The 17,223-nt window shown below is 41.3% G+C and overlaps 1 protein-coding gene across 1 annotated transcript in view; it reads right to left on the bottom strand.

The window, feature by feature from the left end:
• Positions 1-17,223, bottom strand: part of LOC117445549 (atrial natriuretic peptide receptor 2-like) — a 52,244-nt gene that overhangs the window by 17,391 nt on the left and 17,630 nt on the right. The window contains exons 7-13 of the mRNA XM_034081289.1: positions 6,807-6,952; positions 2,657-2,729; positions 1,990-2,134; positions 1,405-1,491; positions 1,160-1,303; positions 472-593; positions 125-269 (exon numbers count right to left, since the gene is read on the bottom strand). Of these exons, the coding sequence (XP_033937180.1) occupies positions 125-269; positions 472-593; positions 1,160-1,303; positions 1,405-1,491; positions 1,990-2,134; positions 2,657-2,729; positions 6,807-6,952 (862 nt within the window). The remainder of the gene's footprint in view (positions 1-124; positions 270-471; positions 594-1,159; positions 1,304-1,404; positions 1,492-1,989; positions 2,135-2,656; positions 2,730-6,806; positions 6,953-17,223) is intronic.

Below are 17,223 nucleotides of genomic sequence, written 5' to 3'. Positions count from 1 at the left end.
TATTCAACACTTTGCATAGACATGAAAAAGCCTGTCTACTATTGACCATATTTGATTTAACTGAAATGTTCTTGTGCAAAACTTAACAACAATTAACTGCTTAAACTGTGACCCTTGAACACACCTGTAGACATCGGCTGCTACCGTCATGTTGGGGCTGCTTCCCAGCACGACCTCTGGGGCACAGTATAAACGATTTACATTCCCACAATTAAAGCCATTACTGGTGGCCTCAAAGTCCTCCCGTCTGAAGACTGTGAGCCCATAATCTGAGGACAAACACAGAAAAATATGGTGAGGTAGGATGTTTTCTTTCACCTTTCCAGAATAACAAAATTGCTTATTTCTTTAAAAGGATATTTCTTTTTGTTTCATAGTGTTAATTAAACTGCATCAAGTGGCTTATCACAGATTTGTGGTCACTGAAAACACAGTATAACAAAATGCTTTGACGCTGAAGGATTTTGTCACCTGAGATTTTGCACACCCAGCGGTCGTCAATTACACAGTTTCTGGAATGAAGTCTCCCATGAAACATCTTGTGCTGGTGGAGGTAAGACATCCCGCGGGCGATATCAGTGGCAAATGACAGCCTACATGGGGGAAAACTCTTAGAAGTTGATGTTCTTGTGTTTTTCACATGTCTTTTCAATATGTTACATTTCAGGGCATATAATAAATAACAGTGAGTGAAGCCAATCCCACAACACAATAATACATTATACAACTGCTGTTTTATGTCAAGTAGCTTGCATTGTATTATGGGATAGGGAATTTTAGTCTGTAAGGAAGTTATTCCTCATTTAATAAGGAATAAGGGCAACATCTGAAATACTACAAGTATACAAAATATTTGAAATATGTTTCTTTCAATTCAAATGACAAGCTGCAACTCTTTTCGAAAAGCTGGAATCATGAATGTTTTTTGCATTAAAATGTCTTGAATGGTTATCAAAATAGTTGCTTATGGTTCCGTTCATTTATAAGAAATCATCCTATTTCATTCGCTCTTTGTTCATTTCTTTCAACAGAAGCTGTCAAATGAATGTAGTGTGTTCATACCACAACTACTACTTCAGGGATTGAAATTTGAACATGGTAAATGTGTTTGTTTGTTTTTTAATGAAAATTAAGTGGAAATCAATGTTTCTTTTCTCACCTGAAGCCCCAGTTGATGGGGATGTCTTCATTAAGCAGGACATCGGACAGACTTCCTTTGGGGCAGTACTCTGTGATGATGCTGACGTAGGGAACTTCGATAGAACCACCAATGAACTTGCATAGATTCGGGTGGTCCAGCAGCCTAGCCAATATGAAATAATCATTAGCTGCGGGGTTTGGGGAGGCTTCCTCATGTCTGTAAGGGAATATTTGTGTTCTTCTCTGCTGCAGTGTTTCCCTCACCTCACTTCTTTCACCTCCTTCCTGATGGTTTTACAGAGCGTAAAATGTTTATTTTGGATGTGCTTCACTGCCACTGTCCTCCCATCACTGCAAGACAGTTCAAATTATGAAGTAAAGGATGCATTATTTCAAGGACCGATTAGTATCTACCTTCCTTAGACCTGTAATTCATTTCAGTCGATTCAGGGAAGTAAACGGACACTTCAGATACTAGAGCTTCATGTACTTTCTATGTATATTGTACTCATTCTTTTTTTACTGATTTACATATCACTATTGCACTACTTGCCACTTTTTCTCCCCCATTTAAACAAATTAATTATCTGTTTTACAACCTCTAACTCTGTCTCTGTGCAACTGTATTATAGAAATTCCCCATTGGGGATAGATATAGTATTATACATTTTAAACTAGCTATTAAATGTTAAGCTTGAACTGAAATGCAACCATTTTTAAGTGATCCAAAGAGTTAAAAAGCTTCTAAAATGAATATAATTTATCTTCTTTTTTAAATTATTATTATTTTTGGATTCATATTTCTGGTAATTTATATAGATAGACTCATAAATAAATTATATTTCTCACTAGAGGCCTGGCTGGATGAAGTCTTGTCTGAAGGAGGTGTTGACTCCGGTGCACACGGTCACCTCTGTAGTTTGACTGTTGGTGGAGTTGCTCCTGATGCGCTGCAGACTCATGGTGCTGCCGAGGCCCAGGAGCCCCGTGCGACCTGCACACAGGAGGCAGGTATAAACTCAGGGTCAGTTTACTGTTCATTTACAGATTAAATATAAAAGCAGCAAAGGAGCATAATGATGAAATGTGCTTTTATTGGTGGGTAAATAATTTCTAAGTCTGACCCACTCTTACTTGAATTACTGCATTTTGAGAATGCAACTCAAAAATTCAAAGGTATTATTGTCATATGCACAATGAATACAATGTAGTTTATGAAAAGAAAACTCTTATTAGTCCCAGGCTCCTCCAAAAATTCAACACAAAATACACATGAGGCATAAAATAAATACTAAATAGTGCAATAAAAAATAAAGTGCAAGAGAATGGTGACATGGACACATGGAAACAGACAATAGCAACACATACATATAGTATATAAATGATATTCTTGTTGCTTTAAAGTCAAACAAAAGTTATCGATATGGATACATTTACAGTAAGTCCTAAAAGAAAGTGAACATCTAAAGCTTTCTGTATGAGTAAACCGAAACAGATTCAGCATGAGACAAGTTACCAAATATTATTCTCTTGTAACTGATGATCCAGCTTTCATCCCAAAGCATCCTCTGCTTCTGATACTGGATCCACTGCAAGGTAGAGATTAAAACAAACATCAGCGTGTGTGTGTGTGTGTGTGTGTGTGTGTGTGTGTGTGTGTGTGTGTGTGTGTGTGTGTGTGTGTGTGTGTGTGTGTGTGTGTGTGTGTGTGTGTGTGTGTGTGTGTGTGTGTGTGTGTGTGTGTGTGTGTGTGTGTGCGCACGACACGTTCTCACTCCCATCCCGTCACATATTGACGGACGGTCAGGGCCCCTCCCCGTCGCTATATTACGTACAGGGTACCCCTTGCCCGTCAGGCTTCTACGGGCAGGGCGTCCCATAGACCTTCATTGCGGACAGCGGACCCCTTGACCGTCAGGCTTCTACGGGCAGGGCGTCCCATAGACCACGTGATCAACAACGATGGCCGACCTTCGTGTTATTCTCGGTGGAAAATGCCTATTTTAAGGTTCATTTAGCCATTAAAATGCGTTTTGATGTCATTTCATGCGAGTAATGAGTTTTTATTTCTGATTATTTGTGCAGTACATGTACATGATGTTTAGTTTGCTAGTTATGACGAAGATTACTTCATGAATGTGTACACATTCATGGTTGCTAAGGTGGTTGCTATGGACGCTGCAACAGCTCCCAGACCACGTGATCAACAACAATGGCCGACCTTTGTGTTATTCTCGGTGGAAAATGCCTATTTTAAGGTTCATTTGGCCATTAAAATGCGTTTTGATGTCATTTTATGCGAGTAATGAGTTTTTATTTCTGATTATTTGTGCAGTACATGTACATGATGTTTGCTAGTTATGACGAAGATTACTTCATGAATGTGTACACATGGTTGCTAACGTTTTTTTGGTGGAAATGTGTTTTTTCACAGCAAAGTCACCCTCTGTACTTGGACTTATTGGGAGAATCTAAAGGCAAGAACATCCCAAATATTTATTTATTTTAGACCTTTAGTGTTGCCGTTTGTGAGGAAAATACATGGGGCTCAGAGCCTCGTATTTTTAAAATCTTTTTTTCCTTCTAATTTGTTATTCTTTTCAAAATAACACACTGTTATTTACTCACCAATAACACACAATTATCCTTGCTTTTATTTATTGGTTTAATTCCATAATCTCGGGCTTTTTTGGCGTTCGTCAGGAACTGAATTTCAAAATAAAAATAACCGGAAACAGACGTAGGCATTTCGAGCGATTACCCAAGATCCTCAGCTACGCTGATTGGATGTTTTAGCCGCAAAGCATGCTGGTATTTGGTGTTTATATTATATGAAATCCGGAAAACATTTTAAAAGAATAAAATAATACTTAATTCCGAGTGCTCTTGCTTTTCTCTTTGAAAGTCATCACATAACGGAATTGTAATACACGGTTCGGCTGCATTACATATTACAGATCTGCCGTAGTTCTTTATTTAGAGAGCCCTGATGAGAAGACCTTTGGAAAAACTGGAAGAAATGCCGCCGAAACTGAATACTTGACGTGGATCATAAATATATCAACAATTAAATAACATCTTCAATTTCTCTTCACACAATACGTCTCCTTGCAGTATCAACACTAATTCGGCTCACTTTTACATTTGATATAATTCATAGATAGGTTATATTTACACCATAACGGTGCACAGCTGATATAAAAGGACTTGTAGTTTTTAAAGGTATTACTGATTTGAATTGGATTGAATTTTGAATGTAAGAATGTAAATACTGAGTCTGAAATAGTATAGCAATATGCTGTAAAATTATGTGAAAGCATGAATAAAACTACACATCTTCAGATGTTGTACATACACACTAATAATACAAAGTTATTATGGCTGTGTGTACCTTGTGTGCACCGCCTAGTGGTTAAAGCACGTTATTGAATTATTGTTTTTATGTGTTATATTTGATTAAAAAAATATTAAGAGTACATATACTTTCATAAGGGGAAAGTAGAAGGTCTGTGATAGAAATATAGAATATAAAAAATCAAGAAGATACTATAAGTGATCTCTCCAATAAAACAGTTTAGTGCAGGATGTACAAAGATATTAATAGGAGGAGGTGCAAAACAGAAAAACGAATTAACCTTTATTTAAACATTAAATAACAGATTAAGGTCTTCTTTTAAATAAGACAAGAACTTTGGGGGTATCTAGTATCTACAGATAAATATTAAGCCTGACAAAGTACTTAACGTCTAATATATTGCTTTCCTGCAATGTTAACTATGTTGAAGCACTTATTTTAACTGATATTATACATATGGATTATACTCTTATGTAGATAGTATAAGAAATGTGCATAATTTGATAGTTTAATGGTGGAGGTACACACATATTGATAGATGTCTTGTAATGCACTGTTGAGGAACCTGTGACACAAGTTTTTCATTCATTGCATAACTACACCGTAGTTGTGTATATGATATGTCAATAAACCTTTAAAATCTTGAAAGGGATGTGCAAAATAGCCATAATATACAGTCTTTAATTAACTATTAGTAGAGAATAACGAGTAATTAATATACTTTATTATTCGTTTCCAATAATGTCAATTGCAGATACATGTTTAGTCTTCTCAAGCACCAACTATCAAATATCTCTCCTGATTGTTGGCACTTGACAATCACCTTCCCTGAATTTTACTCAGGTGTAACTAAAGTCTGATTTAAGGGTTGTTTATATTTCACATCATTAATCAGAATCTGCAAAGTAACTCAAATAAGTGTAGTGGAGTAAAAATACCAGGTTAACCTCTGAATTGTAGTGGAGTAGAATTACAAAGTATCAATGAGCTGTCATGTGGGTATATATTAATGCTATATATTGATGCTGCGCATTATGGACAGCGATTTTCACCCATTTATTAATTATATGTTTTACATTTGATAACACCAATGTGTTTAATACTGGCAACTTCTAATTGTGGGAAAAACGAAAACGTTCAGTAGAGACGTCCCATAGAACATTTTGCGAAACACAATAGTGTAGTGTGTAGTTCTGGGGGGGCGTTCGATTCCAGTTTTGGATAGTCTGGCGTGGTTTCGTTCCATTTCAAACAGCTGTTTGACACTCTGCATAACCTTGGCGCACTGCCACTCCAACATCCAATCCCAGACCTTGAAGAGTAATCATGGGGACTGTAGTCCTAAACGATAGCTGGGGATTATGGGTAGTGTAGTGTCTTCGGCCATCCTAAACTAAAAAATGTTGACAATCGCAATGATGCTCGAAATGTCCCATATAGGCCTACGTCTGTTTCCGGTTATTTTTATTTTGAAATTCAGTTCCTGACGAACGCCAAAAAAGCCAGAGATTATGGAATTAAACCAATAAATAAAAGCAAGGATAATTGTGTGTTATTGGTGAGTAAATAACAGTGTGTTATTTTGAAAAGAATAACAAATTAGAAGGACATTTTTTTTTAAAATACGAGGCTCTGAGCCCCATGTATTTTCCTCACAGACGGCAACACTAAAGGTCTAAAATAAAGACCTAAATGAATATTTGGGATGTTCTTGCCTTTAGATTCTCCCAATAAGTCAGGGTGACTTTTCTGTGAACAAACACATTTCCACCAAAAAAACGTTAGCATTCATGAAGTAATCTTCGTCATAACTAGCAAACTAAACATCATGTACATGTACTGCACAAATAATCAGAAATAAAAACTCATTACTCGCATGAAATGACATCAAAACGCATTTTAATGGCCAAATGAACCTTAAAATAGGCATTTTCCACCGAGAATAACACGAAGGTCGGCCATCGTTGTTGATCACGTGGTCTATGAAGGTCTATGGGACCGGACGCCCTGCCCGTAGAAGCCTGACGGTCAAGGGGTCCGCTGTCCGCAATGAAGGTCTATGGGACGCCCTGCCGGTAGAAGCCTGATGGGCAAGGGGTACCCTGTACGTAATATAGCGACGGGGAGGGGCCCTGACCGTCCGTCAATATGTGACGGGATGGGAGTGAGAACGTGTGTGTGTGTGTGTGTGTGTGTGTGTGTGTGTGTGTGTGTGTGTGTGTGTGTGTGTGTGTGTGTGTGTGTGTGTGTGTGTGTGTGTGTGTGTGTGTGTGTGTGTGTGTGTGTGTGTGTGTGTGAGAGAGAGACTGACCACCATGGTTAGGATGAAGCCGCTGCTGAAGAGAGCGACAGGCAGCCCGATGGCCACCTTGATGGCGATGGACATGGGGCAGATGCCACAGTCTGCAGGACAGTTCAGACAGTTCTCCTCCACCTCGCAGACATCGTCCCCGCACACTGAAACATGAATTTTATATGTGAGGTTTCCATTTACTCAATTGAATGGCAGAAGAACAAATTGATTGTTTACTTTACTAGCAAAAGTAGCAAAAATCTTGCTCCTAAATGTCTTAAGTACAAAAGTCAAAATGTTTTGAAAGTACAAATCTACTCATTATACAGAATCACAACAGAATACTTTATATTATATTATTGGCTTGTAAATATTGATTAATTAATTTGTACTTCCAAATGTTGCAATGGAAATCAATGTAACTTATTTATATTATGCTGGGTAGCAGAGGTGGGAGTAAGCGTCCTACATGTCATGAGCAAGTCTCAAGTCTTGACCTACAAGTATCAAGCAAGTCCCAAGTCACTGTGGTGAGAGTCAAGCAAGTCAAGTCATTGCTCAGGTCAAGCAAGTCAAGTCATACGTAATTCTGATGAATAAGCCCAGTTTCCGCATTTAAATCAGTTAAAAGACAGTGGTTATGAAAATGGATTTAACCCACACTATGATCTTCATTACATACACAGTTATTTGAAATCTAATTTAGACCGATGACAATCATATTAGATTCATATTAACCCTAGAACTGCAGACAATATAGCTAGGACTCGTGATTCTCACGAAACCACCTTTGGTCATGTCTGTGAGAAAGACAAAATTACAAAAATAATCAAAATAATCAACTCTATATCAAACTGCATTGTGTATTGTATGTGGTACTATTGCTATTTTTGTAGTTGAGGTAGTAATTCATATTTTTTTCACCATTTTTCCAAGTAGAAATTCATTACCGTAATGCGTCCGGAGTTTATTTTTTTACATTTAACCCCAAAATATCACAATAAATCTGCACAATTTAATACATACATAAATACAAAAAATTGTTGAAATGGTACATTCTTACTGGTAATATAATTATTTTGGGTCTAAGATTTATGAATTAAAATATTTTTGGATTAATATGTGTGTCCGGAGCATGTGAAGTTCATTACCGATGCACTGCCTATTTGGCACCATTACAATTCCTGTTTGTTTAAATTATTTATTTTTTTACCCATGATGCATTGCATGGAAGAGAAGATGCAAGATGGCTACAAGGTAAGATGTCCTTTCAAGGTCAAGCTATAGATATGTTAAAGATTCCATTTACTGACAACCCAGTGTACACTAATGAAGCTTAGCGCAAGTTCAGACAGGAAGACCTATCACTCCGTATTGCTCGTCATGGCAATACTTGCTCCCTGCATCTAAATGACAGGGAGCGCCACTCCTTAGCTAACCTATCACGCCCATCCATTTACAAGCCTAATTATCGCACCTGTTAATCCCTCTATATATGCTCTCCCCTTTCCTATCAGCTGTCTTCCAGGTGTCAACGCGCAAGCAGCAGCAGGGCTTCGTCCCAGCTCCAGGCATTATTCATCAGCTCCGCAGTCTGGCGGATTAAGCTACAGGTGGCGTTCCCCAGTCGGCTAGCGGTTCCAGCCGGCCGCCCCGCAAACCTCCGGCTTAATGGAAACGGGTTACGGGCTACTACTACACCCAAACAATTGACGCACGCCTTCAGTCTCTCAAGAGGGCATCACTGGCTTCAGGGCCGCTCAAATGCGGTGCTTCCGGCTTCACGCGGAACGGGTCCTCATCGCATGCGAAGCTTTACCCATTCTGGCTTCAAACCACAACCCCTCCTGCAGGCAGGCAGGGCTCAAGCTACATCCCATTGAAGCTACTTCCTCCTGCGCCTCACTCTAAAACAGGCGTCAGGGTAGCGCTGGCAAGAGGCAGTTGCAGCAATTCACGAGATGTTTCGTTATATTGTCATGACATTCGGGGCATGCAGAGCGAGATCACTACCCCTTTAAGAGAGGGGTGTGGTGAGTTCCAGGCAGTGTTGGGTGTAACGTGTTACAGTATGGAGTTTCAGTAACGTATTACTTTCATTACTAATGCAGTTGGGTAATTACTACCCATTACAATGCTCAGTAACTAACGCAGTTTCAAGCTTCAACACAGTGTTACCTGAAATGAATGGCGCCAACTCATTTCTAATATGCAAAAGACAAACAAATGCGTCTATGATGTATTTTCAATCAGACGAGATCTCTCTCCCCGGTCTGCGTGCGAGGGGGCGGGGCAGTTTACACACATGCAGCTGCTACATGCAGCGGAGCACTCTGCGGAGGTGGCGGAGAGAACGCGCTCCGAGGTGTGGTTAAACTTTACCCGTCTCGACGTGGAGAATGCTCGTTGCCAAAAGTGCAATAAGAGTTTAGCTTTTGTCTAAACATTTATCAAAAGTGCAGCATATTCAGACAGAGGAATGCACCGTTTTCGACTGTCTAGCAGCTCTGTAGCCCCATCCACGAGTAACGTTTCCACGTCAGGTGTCATGTATGCTAGTAGCAACACACAGAGTTCACTAAATTATACAAACATGGGTTAATGATTAGAGGTAACTGAGTATTTTATTTTGTTGGGCTAGAGTCTTTCCCACGCTGTTTTCCGGGAATAATAGTCAAAGCCGTCAGGTGCAGCATAGGCAAGACGAGAAGATGTGTCATAACTTTAACGAAAACGTCTGCTACCACCCATATCGTACATTCCTCCACATCTGCAGTCCTGCAAGGACGCTCATCCGAGGTCTGTATGCCCCAGGCGCAACCGCAGCTTTGCCAGTACCTCACGCCAGGAACCACGTGGCAAATAATCTTTCGAACCACCCCCCCCACCCCCATTAACGCCACACATTAGCAGCGGCCGTATCTACTCACTCAGACACTCAATGAGTCTTCGTTTTTATTCACGGATGCTGCCCATCCGTGGTTTTTTTGGGGGGTTTCTTTTAGGGAGAAAGAGAAGTTCACGTAAGATGATAGAAGACAGTCTAATCACCCAATCAAGTGCATCTATGTCTCACCGTGGCGTAATTAAACTGCTAATTAAGCTAGTCCCATATCATGGGTCATGTTTCAGTATTTACCTAAGCATACATCATTTTATGCTGCGCACTCATTTATATTGGTTTCATGCTCACATGGCTTACGATAAGCCAGGGTATAACATTCATGTATCATTGTACTCAAGCTAACAGCTGCATTACATTGTCTACATCTCCCTCTTCCCCCGGACATCGACTCGTGCCGGAAATCCAAGATCTCTTCAGTTTACCTATGGTAAACATGCATATAACTGGTGGTGGTGTCTTAATAGCATTTCAGGGCTTCGTCCAGGATAGGTGCAGCAACCCTGCCGCAATCAAGGTAATTATTCCTCATCCCTACAACAACCAGATGGCCATCCAAGATCTCTCTTCCCTGGTATTTATGCATTTTAGTGGTAGTGTTCATCTGTGCACGTTTAACCCTGCATCGCAGGTCATCGACCATCGTGTCGGCAATGTTTAGTGGTAGTGTTCACGTAAGCCCGGCGCTGATTCCGGCCGTCGACTTCCGGGTCAGCATCTTATGATGTACAGTAAGCCCGGCAGCGATTCCGGCTGTTGTTTAGTGGTAGTACGCAGTGGCGTTTCTATATGTACAAAAGTGGTGGGGCACAAAAAACTCAGATGTCTAAATATAAGCTTCTGCAGTGAGGTTCATGGCTGGTGAGGCACCTGACTCTTCAGGTTTACAAATATTATATTTTGACCTAAATCAAAATATAATATTATTTTCAAAAGCTTTTTTAGTCTGATGCTTCAATTAATTTTAAACAGACAGTTCAACAAAAGGATACCCAAAAAATGTAATTTTATCATTTAAATATTGAATTGTTCTCTCTTAGTAAGATCCCATTTTCAATAAAATTGCAGTCTTACCTTGACTTGAAGATTAAGTCCATTTGCCTATCCTTCTGGACAAAAATCGCTATTACTTTTTTGTAAAAGTCCTCCTTATCTTCTTGTAGTTTCAAAAGTCTATCATAAATCTAATCTAATCAATAGATTTATGATTCGAAAATTATAAAAGTAGGGTAGACATGTGGATATTATCCGGCTGAACAAAACGTGCATTTATCTAACAGGTTTGTTTCCCACAGACCTTATTTTGAGCTATTTTATAAAATCCTATGAAGAAATCTCATTGCTTTTAGGTCGAGGGAAGCCATGCGCAGCTTACTTCCGGGTTTTAGGACGCCTCACTGCAGCTCTCTCGTCTCCTCTTCACACACCACACTTTTCGCGGCACACGTACTTACAGCCAATCAGCTCTGAATTATGTGAGATGACGTATGGTGGGGATGGCAGCTCTTTGCCCCTCTGGTCATTATTTTTTTGCCACACACATTAAATAGGACAATACTCTGAGCATGCGCAGTGTAGTTTTTACAGTCACCATTGACTTAAACAGGGAGAGGGAGGGGCAGGATCGGGTTTTGTCCCACATGGCTCTAAACAGCTCAATAAGTGTAGCTGACAGTGTGTGCCTATTGAGCAGTGTGACACTGTAGACACTAATTAGAAGAACACAGACTAAAACAGCAATGTACAGACGAATCAGATGATTAAACATGATCTTAAAATATATTTTATTTATTTTTTGCATTTTTTTGTAATAATTATTTTTAATACTTTCTGCTGACACTAGGTGGGGCTGTGGCCCACCTGCCCCTAATGACCAGTCGCCACTGGTAGTACGTAAGCCCGGCACTGATTCCGGCTCTCGGGTCAAGCATCTTATGATGTACAGTAAGCCCAGCAGCGAACAGTAAGCCCGGCAGCGATTCCGGCCGTTGTTTAGTGGTAGTGTTCTCGTAAGTCCGGGGCTGATTCCGGCCGTCGACCTTTGGGTCAGCATCTTATGATGTACGGTAAGCCCGGCAGTGATTCCGGCCGATTGTTTAATCCACATGTTAATCTCTCATTTCATCCATAGATCACCGCAGTCAGCCCACAAGACGTTCCGGAACCTCTGCCTTAAACACTCCAATTGCGGCGGCGCCTGCTCCGTCATCGCCGCCCGCATCGACTCCCAGTTCTGCCCTTATAAGGCCATGATCAAATTCCTACAGCTTAGACCTACCTCTAATCCTCTCTCACCATTATTCCTTATCTCAGGGAATTTTCCTTTAACTCAACGACAGTTCAATGTCCATTTAAAACAAGTCCTCATTCAATCCGGGTTATCACCCCTTCTATACACGGGGCACTCCTTTAGAATAGGCGCAGCTACTTCCGCTGCTAATCAAGGCGTCTCATCCTCATCCCTGCAACAACTCGGACGGTGGTCCTCCTCCGCTTTCTCATCCTACATTCGCCCTGACCTCAATGCCGTGCTGGCTATCCAAAGGTCTCTCCAACCTTAACAAATTGGTACGTATGCATATAACTGGTGGTGGTTCTTAGCATGTCAGCACGTATGTCGCCCCGCGGCTCATGTTTATTTCTGCATATCTAAACCTGTATGTCCAGGCTGTAAAACCTTCGGGTCTGTATAAATGTGTCCCTGCTAAGGCAGGTTGCCCTGCACGTTCGGGAAGCCCTGCACGTTCCGGGCGCCCCGCAGGTCGGGTCGCCCGGTGCGTCCGGGTAGCCCCGTTCGCCCGGGATGCCCCGTACGTCCGGGACGCCCTGTACGTCCAGGATGCCCTGTATGTCCAGGATGCCCCGTACGTCCAGGATGCCCCGTACGTCCAGGATGCCCTGTATGTCCAGGATGCCCCGTAGGTCCGGGACGCCCTGTACGTCCAGGATGCCCCGTACGTCCGTGAAGCCCCGTATGTCCGGGTCGTAAACCTCCGGTCCGTATAATGTGTCCCTGCTAAAGTCAGGTTGCCCCGCACGTTCGGGAAGCCCTGCACGTTCCGGGCGCCCCGCACGTCGGGTCGCCTGGTGCGTCCGGGATGCCCCGTACGTCCGGGACGCCCTGTATGTCCAGGATGCCCCGTACGTCCGGGACGCCCTGTATGTCCAGGATGCCCTGTATGTCCAGGATGCCCCGTACGTCCGAGACGCCCTGTACGTCCAGGATGCCCCGTCCGTCCGGGATGCCCCGTACGTCCGGGAAGCCCTGTATGTCCAGGAAGGATGCCCGGGAGGCATCAGTCGTTTAAATTCTCACATGTATTAACCTCTCCTTTTCATCCATAGATTTCCACTGCATCCCACAAGGTAAGATTCTTCACATTCAGTACTTCATACTTCATTATTTTGGGGGTTCATCGGAAACGGTTCTTTCCCTTCCCGATTGATATCCTACAAAACCTGGGCCTAATCGCCAAAACACCATTTCATTCACTTGTTATAAACTGTCATCATTATGTTTCATTTATATAATGTGACCGATAATAAATATGTATTCCATACATCACGTCTCTCCTGATTGAAATGAAGCTTAGCGCAAGTTCAGACAGGAAGACCTATCACTCCGTATTGCTCGTCATGGCAATACTTGCTCCCTGCATCTAAATGACAGGGAGTGCCACTCCTCAGCTAACCTATCACGCCCACCCATTTACAAGCCTAATTATCGCACCTGTTAATCCCTCAGCTGTCTTCCAGGTGTCAACGCGCAACCCTCCTCCACCCCTTCGCCTCCTGCTTTCAACTCCATGCATGCACACACATGCATTTCCAAACATTTGGACTACCTATGTTGCAAATGTATTATCTTTTCAATTTACACACGGCATCTATTGCACGTCTGTCCGTCCTGGGAAAGGGATCCCTCCTCTGTTGCTCTCCCTGAGGTTTCTCCCATTTTTCCCTTTAAACTGGGTGTTCTTCAGAAGTTTTTCCTTGTACGATGTGAGGGTGTAAGGACAGAGGGTGTCGTATTGTCATACTGATATTCTGTACACACTGTGAAGACCACTGAGACAAATGTAACATTCGTGATATTGGGCTATATGAATAAACATTGATCGATTGATTGAACTCAGGGCCAAGCTTAACCTTCTCCCTTCCAACCGGACCTAACCACTTATCACCACCACCAGTGTCTAGACCCAGGGGGGTTCATCGGAAACGGTTATTTCCCTTCCCGATTGATATCCTACAAAACCTGGGCCTAATCGCCAAAACACCATTTCATTCACTTGTTATAAACTGTCATTATGTTTCATTTATATAATGTGACCGATAATAAATATGTATTCCATACATCACGGCTCTCCTGATTGAACTAACTGCCATTACCATAATGGGGTATTATATAATGGTTTTTTTTAAAGTTATTGATTCCAAAATCAATAGAAAAGTAGCTTTTATAGAGCCAGAATGATAGTGCAAATATTTCTTTTGTAGCATCATGGCTATGCTAACTATTATACTAGCTAGTGTTATGGTCATTCATTACCGTAATGCTCTGCATTCATTACCATGTCATATAGGAGGCTGTTACGGTAATGAACACAATTGTTGCGGTAATGAAAGAAATGTGTGCAGCTATGTATGGTGAGCTTTAACTATAAAGAAATCATTTATATATATTATTTGAATCCAATTTAATGAATACTGAATCCCTCTTGAAATTAAGTTCAGAAAAGGTGGAAAGGAAAAGGGCAGCTTCCAAGGTGAGGGTGGTGAAGCACAGAGAAAGTGTACAGCAACCCAGAGCTGCTGGAAGAGTACAGAAGGAAGGAAAGAGAGAGGTTAGAACAGGACATCTTCACATTGTGTGTGAGAGAGAGAGTGAGTGAGAAAGAGGGAGAGCCTGAGAAAGAGAGACAGAGAGAGAGAGACTGAGCCAGTGTTTCCGCCAGGGGGCCGTCTTGCCGTCATTGGATGCCCTTTTTCAGCTCGGAACGCCCTCAACTCGAGCCGAGGCGGCCCGAAAAAAAAGATTTATCTGAGAGAAGATCGACAATTGTTATCGTTTAAATCAGGGGTTCCCAAAGTGTGAGTCGCGCCTCCCCTGGGGGGCACCAGAGAGCTTCAAGGGAGGCGCAGCCGCCAGAAAAAAATAAAGAGAAACAATGAAATCTAGCTAGTTAACTTCAGCTAACTTTATGCGAGCGGCAAAATATGGATAGATTTTTAGTGAAGTTACCTAAAGTGAGAGAGGAGACAGCGTCTGTCAGAAAACGGAGGAAGTATGACAGTGACTATTTGAAGCTAGGATTTTCATGGACCGGTCCTGATGACACTCCACTGCCACAGTGTGTTATCTGTAACGAGGTGCTAGCTAATGATGGTATGAGACCATGTAAACTCCGGCGTCATATTGAGACGAAACACCCATGTTTGGTGACCAAGCCACAGGAGTTTTTTGACCGGAAGCTCAAGGAATTGCAGTCACAGAAAAATGTCATTGACACATTAAGCACTGTGAATACAAAGGCAACAGAAGCATCATACTGAGTGGCGTTACGGATAGCTAAGGCAGGTAAACCTCACAACATTGGTGAAACGTTACTCCTCCCTGCTGCTAAAGACATCTCCGTCTCAACTATTTCTCTCCGAGTGCAACGTATGTGGAAGCTGCCATCCTTAACCTCAACATGTTTAAAACATAAAGATAAAGAGGTTTAAAAAAGCTATTGTTTAATGTCTTAAGGAGGTGACGCTCAGCCAATCAAAAAATAGGAAGGTAGCGAAACCTCACCTTACATGTTCTCTTTGAAATGCAATTGAATACCCCTGCATTATAGCAACAACAACAATAATAATAATAATAATAATAATAGCAATAATAATACTGCGGTCAACTCAGCCGTCTCTCAAATTTGCTTGGTCAAATGAGCAGTTCCTCATTTTTGAGTGCGCGATTTATAGCGCCTTTACGGTAATCGCTGAGAAGCGGCACTAACGCAGGAGTAAAAGAATGCATGTTTTTTCTGCTTCATGCGATACAAATTATTTTTACCATGAGTTCTTTAAAAAACACTGTTTGACTCAGTACAATAAAATGAAGTACTTTTACTGTCTTTTTTCTGGGTAATACTCTCAAATTCCCCTCCTGAGAACAATATCATGCAACTTCTGCTATATTTGATGAGATAAAATGATTTTTTAGCGATACATCCTTAATAAAAGTGATACTGTTGGACTCAGTACTTGTTAAACGACTACCACAAGTACAATCAAGTACTTTTACTGTGTACTTTTGAGTAATCCCCTGTCAAACTCCCCTCCAGAGTACAATAATGCATGTTTTCTGCCATCTTTGATGAGCGATAAAATGATTTTGTGCAATAAGTTCTTCATGTAATTGGTACTCTTGGATTCAGTACTACTTGGACTACTACCAAAAGTACAATCAAGTACTTTTACTGTGTACTTTTTGAGTAATCCTTTGTCAAACTCCCCTCCAGAGTACAATAATGCATGTTTTCTGCCATCTTTGATGAGAGATAAAATGATTTTGTGCAATAAGTTCTTAATGAAATTGGTACTGTTGGATTCAGTACTACTTGGACTACTACCAAAAGTACAATCAAGTACTTTTACTGTGTACTTTTTGAGTAATCCCCTGTCAAACTCCCCTCCAGAGTACAATAATGCATGTTTTCTGCTATCTTTGATCTATGTGCTACTAGTCCAAGTAGTGCTGAATCCAACAGTACCAATTTCATTAAGAACTTATTGCATAAAATGCATGCATTATTGTACTCAGGACAGGAGTTTAAACAAGTATTACTCAAAAAGTACACAGTAAAAGTGCTTGATTGTACTCGTGGTAGTAGTCCAAGTAGTACAGAATTCAGCATAACCGATTTTATTAAGAACCCATTGCAAAAAATGATTGTATCTCTCATCAAAAAGGGCAGAAAACATGCATTATTGTACTCTGGAGGGGAGTTTGACAGAGTATTACTCAAATAGTACACAGTAAAAGTACTTGATTGTATTTGTGGTAGTAGTCTAACATGTACTGAGTCCAACAGTACCAATTTTATTAAGAATATATGGCTAAAAATCATTGTATCCCTCATCAAATATCATTGATTGATTGATCAAATATAGCATAAGCACTTGTACTACCGTCAGCGCCACTTCTCGGCGATTACCGTAAATACGCTATTAATCGCGCACTCGAAAATGAAGCGCTGCCCATTTGACCAATCAAATGCGAGAGACGGCTGAGTTGACCGCAGTATAATAATTGGGAGGGGGGGCGCGGCTGTGATTATGTTCTCTGAGGGGAGGCTCACCTTCCCACACTTTGGGAACCCCTGGTTTAAATGACAAAAAGGAAAATGACATCCCTCTGTTGGAAGGGCAAAGGAGGCTGGTGGGATTTTTTTCGCCACCAGCAAAGCCGGTTCCTGTGACGGAAAAAAGTGTACTGCCAGCGAGCCTTGCCGTTGGCTCTCAGCCCAAGCCTGAGTTGCCGCC

The sequence above is a fragment of the Pseudochaenichthys georgianus genome, chromosome 4 (genome assembly GCF_902827115.2).
Source record: "Pseudochaenichthys georgianus chromosome 4, fPseGeo1.2, whole genome shotgun sequence".
Classification (NCBI taxonomy): domain Eukaryota; kingdom Metazoa; phylum Chordata; class Actinopteri; order Perciformes; family Channichthyidae; genus Pseudochaenichthys; species Pseudochaenichthys georgianus.
Note: the sequence above shows the minus strand (reverse complement) of the source record. Positions and strands in the feature narration are given on the sequence as shown.